This window comes from Malus domestica, chromosome 15 (assembly GCF_042453785.1).
Source record: "Malus domestica chromosome 15, GDT2T_hap1".
Taxonomy (NCBI): Eukaryota; Viridiplantae; Streptophyta; class Magnoliopsida; order Rosales; family Rosaceae; genus Malus; species Malus domestica.
In genome coordinates this window covers 37486263-37492575 of record NC_091675.1, presented here as the reverse complement: position 1 = coordinate 37492575, position 6313 = coordinate 37486263, and the positions used below count along the sequence as shown (strand labels likewise).

Here is a 6313-nt window from a genome sequence, read left to right as displayed (position 1 = left end):
AACATTGGACTAAAACTAAGGATAGAAAGAACCCATAAACGCTCCAGCACTCCAATGGCAGATTTGGCACAATCCTTGGCAGCAGGGTCACGGCACAAGTCATTCTTCTCCTTGCAAGCACGGCACAAGTCTCTAAATACTCTCAGAAACCTGTGGCACTCTTTTTATTTTTCTCTCTGGTACCCTGAATGGTGCGAATTTGATGTATATATATATAGGGCTAGGGCACGGCATAAAGGTTGCAAAGGAGAAGGATTTGGCGTGACAGATTCCTAAGGGGAAAGGGATAGGGTAATTCGGCACAAATCTTCTAGAAAGGGGGTGTTGTGGCAGGTTATTAGGGGAAGGAATAAGAGGGTGCGGCACCAATTTAGGGCAAAGGATAGGGATTCTAGAACCAGATATTTAGGTGATTTAATGTGAAATTGATTCCCCATTGCAGTTGGAGTTTAGGTAGACTAGGATTAGGATAAGGTAAGATAAAGTTTGTTTGGATAATGTTGGATAAGATAAGGTTTTGGATAATGTTCCTTCCTTTTAGCTAATTCCTTATCTTCCAAGTCTTGAATTAATTTTTCCATCTCTTTAGCACATTCCTAGCCTCTTTTGATCTTCAAAAACGTCCATCCACCTTGCTCCATGCATGTGCTATCCATTCTTGGCCCAAAACTGCTCTAATATGCTCCAAATTGCCTTTTCTTGCCACTTTTGCCATTTGGACCTACAAACACACGAAAATAGCTTAAATCACTATAATAAACAGAAACTAACTCACTAAATGCAAAGAAACAAGCTAACAAAGTCGCATAAATATGCTCCTATCAAATTCCCCCACACTTAGCTTTTACTAGTCCTCGAGCAAAACAAAACAAACAAAACATAACCTAAACCTTCCAATGTTTGCCTCATGGATTTCCAATGAAACATGACATGTTAAAAATCACTACTCCCACAGATTTTAGCTATCTTTACCCTCGAGCTCATACTTAATCGCAATCACCACTCACTAGCTCGCATTTAATCAATTAAAACAATGTTTTGAATGTAGTAACATGCCTTAGAGAATTCCCTCAATTCCTCACTGGATATACTCTCTATTTTCACACAGATTTTCTGACTACACTCCCTATACTAAGTATATGTGAGAAGATTGATGTAAATATGTAGACTAGCACTCACATATGTTATAACAAAGAAGACACTTTCTGGAATTATTAATATAACATGTATATGATCTCATGAATGAAATGCCACTACTTAGAAGCCAGAATCAGGGATTCTATATGCTCGTACCAATTTCAAACTCCACATATTGAAACAAATAACAATCAAGATAAAAGTCTAAGGGTTGTAACGGGCTAAGGTATTGGCTAACAAAGAATGGTCAAGGATAAACAAAAGTCCTTAAAGTGATAGTAAGCAAAGTAATGAAATCAACATTTAGAATTCAACTTTTGAATGCAACAACTAACTTTAAACACAAGGGAGAGATTCTTACAACACTTAGGGCCGGATTCAAACTTTTGGACCATTTCTTCAACAACCAATACTTGTGAGCTCATTCTCACTTATTTCTCAACTTTTTCTTATTTTCTTTTGTTTTTCACGTTTTTTTTTTCTGTGCCCTTCTCTTTCTTTGGCACACTAAACGTACAACCTTATAGATTTCCAATGAAAAACTTTCCCCCACACTTGTTTTCTGCATAATGTTGATCAAAAGGAATTCCCTCTAAATCATGCTCCACTATTCTTTAAGAACAAGGGTATGTATAGTCCTATTCTAGGCTAGGTAGGGATAATGTAGGCTAAATAAGGCTTAAAGGGGTTAAACCTACAAAACATATGCAAGGGAATAAGGCTTTTTGGCTATAGTTTAACTAAACAACTTCATCTTGTTATATGTTATGCAATCAATTTTAAGCTTTGAATGAAACGGGCATGAGTTCTAGTATTTGGAACTAAAATGATGAAAAAAAACATTCCAACCAAGCAAAGAAATAATGAGATCATGCAACGACTTTAGAAAACAAGAATTCATAGATTAATAACTCTCCAAACAAGGAATAGGCTCAAGTCTCTCAGGGTTGTAGCGTTAGTTTGAGTTCCTTCCTTCAAGCATGTTACAAAAACTGATTTTTTTTTCTTCTTTTGTGATTACATGTGAATTCGTTAATGACAACTACAACCAAGTATTAACCAAAGAGCATATCAAACTTCCACCCATGTTTGTAATTTTCTTTAACAGTCATGCAATTAAAAACCAAATCCTCATCATTGTGTTGGAAGGTAGCCTAAGACACAAACACACAAAAACAACTCTAAGAACGGCTTTTTTGGGTTTTTCAAAATTTTTTCGATTTTTTTTTTCAAATTTTCGTATTTTTCTTTCAAAACACTTCAAAACACAATAAAAACACTTAAAACAGTGAGTAACAACTCGAGATGTGCTAGGTGGTTAAATCCAACGAAAATTCATGAAAAACACTTTGTTTACCCCCCTCCCCCCCCACACTTAAACCAAACATTGTCCTCAATGTTTCAAACATAGACCTCACGCAAGTAATCAAACAACACAGCTAACAAACATGACATTTATGGCAAAGTAAAAGCAATAAAGAGTAGGGTTAAGGAACGCAAATCTGGTTTTGGAGTCGGAGATTCCTAGGTCTTCTTTATTTGAACGCATGGGTTGTCTCCCAAGAAGCGCTTTCTTTAACGTCTTTCAGCTGGACGATACTTCCTTTTAGGCTCCATTAGGGTCCACAACATGGAGGGGTATTTCCTCCACGACATGCTCCTTAAAATTCTTGTAGTAAGGCTTCAAACGGTGTCCATTCACTTTAAATTCATGTCCTGTCTTTAAACTTTGAATTTGGACTGCACCATAAGGAAAAACATTAGTAACAACAAAAAAACCAATCCATTTATAACGCAACTTACCTGGAAACAATCGAATGCGGGAGTTGAAAAGTAACATTTTCTGCCTACAGAAAACGTTTTACTTCGAATCATCTTGTCGTGGAATGCCTTCGTTTTCTCCTTGTAAATATGCGTTCTCATAAGCCTCATTCTTAATCTCCTCAAGCTCATTCAATTGAAGCTTCTTATGAATGTCAGCCGCATCTATGTCCATATTGAACGTTTTGACTGCCCAGTATGCTCTGTGCTCCAACTCAACCGGAAGATGGCACGGTTTCCCATAGATAAGCTGAAATGAAGACATCCCAATTGGTGTTTTGTAGGCTATACGATACGCCCATAGTGCATCATTCAAGCGCAAGCTCCAATCTTTCCGAGTTGGCTCAACTGTCTTCTCCAAAATCTGCTGGATTTCTCGGTTAGAAACTTTGGCTTGCCCACTTGTTTGAGGATGATAAGGTGTCGAAACTGAAGGGAATACTATGAGATTCATGTGGGATTTCTAGTGACTAGCATGCATATACAATTCAAAATTTATATACGAAAGCAACGGAAGCATGTTATCAAATAATATCAAAGCAATAGTCATGTAAACCCCCTTCAAGATGCATAGGTTTATGTAAGATGCATCAAAAACAAATTTATACAAGAACAAAGTTTAGGAGTAGTTTTATACCTCTTGATCTAGATCTTAGACCAAGGATGGACCACCTCCAAGCCCTTTGCTCCTTGAACTTCTTGAGCCTAGCCTCCTTCCTTGCCTCTTCCACTTTGTTTAGAATGAGTGCTCCTAGGTTCTCTTCAAGTTTCCAAAATTGAAAACTTCTAAAGATCTTCACCCACTAGTGTAGTGAGAAGGATGAAGGAATAACCAAAGGGGGGAAAATATGATTAGCCAAATCCCCCTATGGTGGCCGGCCCTTTGAGTGTTAGAGAGATATTTTTCTTTTTCTCTTTTGTTCTTTTAACACTTCAAAAAACCCTAATGAAACGTTTGCTATAAAGTTCCTTTTATAGCAAAAAAGAAACAAGTCAACATTTGACCTTTCTCTCCCTCCTTTGGCTGGCCCTTTTGTGTTGTTTGGGCTTTGGGCTTTTATTTATTTCAAGTCATCCAATGCTTGAATAAAAGCCTAATGGGTTTAGGCCCAATGAGCCCAATTAAACCCGAACGTTTCTTTAAGCCCAAAACGATCTTATATCGCTTTTTTGATTTCTTTAGACTTTCTAATTAATCACAACACTTAATTAATCCAATTAATTATTTCCATCATCCATTAATTACTCACTACAAGAGTGTATTGGTGAACAATCGTTTTAGGTTCTAATTAGCAAGGCAGTGAGGTGATTGGCACAAATCCAATTGATTACATTTAATCCAATCACTTAGTGAATTAAAACTTACTTTTAATTCACCTTCTTCTTTGACGACTACATTTAATCATCTAGAAGAACTCACAAGCCATGAGTGACATCTAACCATATATCATGGCTACCCAAGCTAATGTAGAAGTTGTTCGGAGAACCTATTCAGTTGGAATTACAATGTAATTCGATCATTCTCTAAAACAATACTCTCAATCACATCACTAGGGTATGGATATATTATGTCAAACCCCTAATGTGATTATTCCTTCTTATATGATTCAATTGAGTCGTATAGGAACGCTTTCCTTTATTACGCTCGATACTTCGGCTGAAGATTCCAGAATCATATCTTAGAGTATTCATCCTCTCTTAACGAGGATTAGAGATTCCTTGTTGCGCATTCACTTGCCTTCATGACTAAGTGGCTTAACCTCGACTATGCCGTGGACACCCGCGGATGGAGTGACTTTGACATAATCAAAGATCAAGTACTTAACCACAAGACAACGATGATGCCTCAGGTCAAAGGACTACTTACATTATTTCAACTATTAGAGTTACTTGCTTGACATGTGAGTAGACCTCCATGCAAGTACTCTCGTTCGATTGTGTTCAGTGAACTCATTCCCTTAATGAGCACCTACATACTTGTCTTAGTGTCACTACACGAATGGGATGAGACTTTCCATCCTTCTAATTGAAGCGGACATAGTATGTACCGGTCTATGCATTGTTAGTATCCCTCCGACAATCCTATGACCAGGAACCTTTTGGACATGATGGTTATGTGAAGAAGGTCTCTGTAGTCTAACTTCATTAGATTACTTCTTCAATCGATCCATTGTCCATGGATTCACCATTTAGGACATATATCGTTTATAGAGATAGTCCTAAATAGTATCTTTGCCATTTGATGTATAAGAGTCATCTATACATCCATTTATTGTCCTGAAAGGTTTCTTCTAAAGATTGACTTTCAGGGCATATTTCCAACAGAAACCTTATGTGTGATATTATACTTCTTGAGCAGCGCCTCGATGGTTCGATTGCAAAAATGGGAACCCCCTATCACTTATAAGTACTCTTGGCATTCCAAATCTGGCAAATATGTTAGTTTTGACAAAATCTGCAACCACTTTGGAATCATTAGTACGGGTGGCTCTTGCTTCCACCCATTTCGACACATAATCTACAGCAAGTAAAATATAATTGAAGCCATGTGAGGAAGGAAAATGACCCATGAAATCGATACCCTAAACATAAAAAATCTCAACAGAAAAGATAGGGGTTTGCGGCATTTGATCTTTTGCACCTATATTGCCCATTCTTTGACAACGATCACAAGTCATACAAAAAGTTCTAGCATCCTTAAAGATAGTAGGCCAATAAAATCCACATTCTAAAACCTTAAGTGTTGTGCGTTGTGTACCAAAATGACCCCCACATGCATAAGTGTGACATAAAGTTAAAATTGAATTAAATTCAGAATCATCCACACACCTACGAAGAATTTGATCAGTGTAATATTTCCATAAATAAGGGTCATCCCATACATAAAACCGTGCATCCTTTTTAAGTTTGTCACGTTGGTGTTTGTTTAGGGTGCTTGGAATTTGTTTAGACACCAAATAATTCACTAAATCAGCATACCATGGCTCACTTACCTCAATGGACAGCAGCTGCTCGTCTAGGAATGCTTCTAGGATGGGTAAGGGCTCCTCATTGTGTATCAAACAGCTCAAGTGGTCAGCCACCACGTTCTCACTTCCTTTCTTGTCCTAGATTTCGATATTGAACTCTTGAAGAAGAAGCATACATCGAATAAGCCTTGGTTTAGTCTCTTTCTTTGTGAGTAAATATTTCAAAGTTGCATGATCAGAATAAATGATGGCTTTATTACCAAGTAAATACAAACGAAACTTAACTAAAGTAAACACAACAGCAAGAAATTTTTTTTCAGTGGTGAAGTAGTTTAATTGAGCGTCATTCAAGCTCCGAGAAAACATAGTAGATGACATGCGGCTGC

The 6313-nt window shown here is 37.3% G+C and overlaps 1 protein-coding gene across 1 annotated transcript; it reads right to left on the bottom strand.

The window, feature by feature from the left end:
- Positions 1 to 2743: 2743 nt before the first annotated feature.
- On the bottom strand, positions 2744 to 3412 carry LOC139191899 (uncharacterized). Its single transcript, XM_070812930.1, has 2 exons — positions 3028 to 3412; positions 2744 to 2877 (listed from the first exon to the last, which is right to left on the bottom strand). Exons 1-2 carry the CDS (start codon positions 3410 to 3412, stop codon positions 2744 to 2746), a joined length of 519 nt encoding a protein of 172 aa, XP_070669031.1.
- Positions 3413 to 6313: the final 2901 nt, after the last annotated feature.

Excerpts from the sequence above, each read along its gene's own strand:
- LOC139191899 (XM_070812930.1), bottom strand. The coding sequence starts at position 3,412 with ATGAATCTCATAGTATTCCCTTCAGTTTCGACACCTTATCATCCTCAA. Across the intron at positions 2,878-3,027 it reads TTTACAAGGAGAAAACGAAG|TCCAAATTCAAAGTTTAAAG; the intron begins GCATTCCACGAC and ends CTTATGGTGCAG.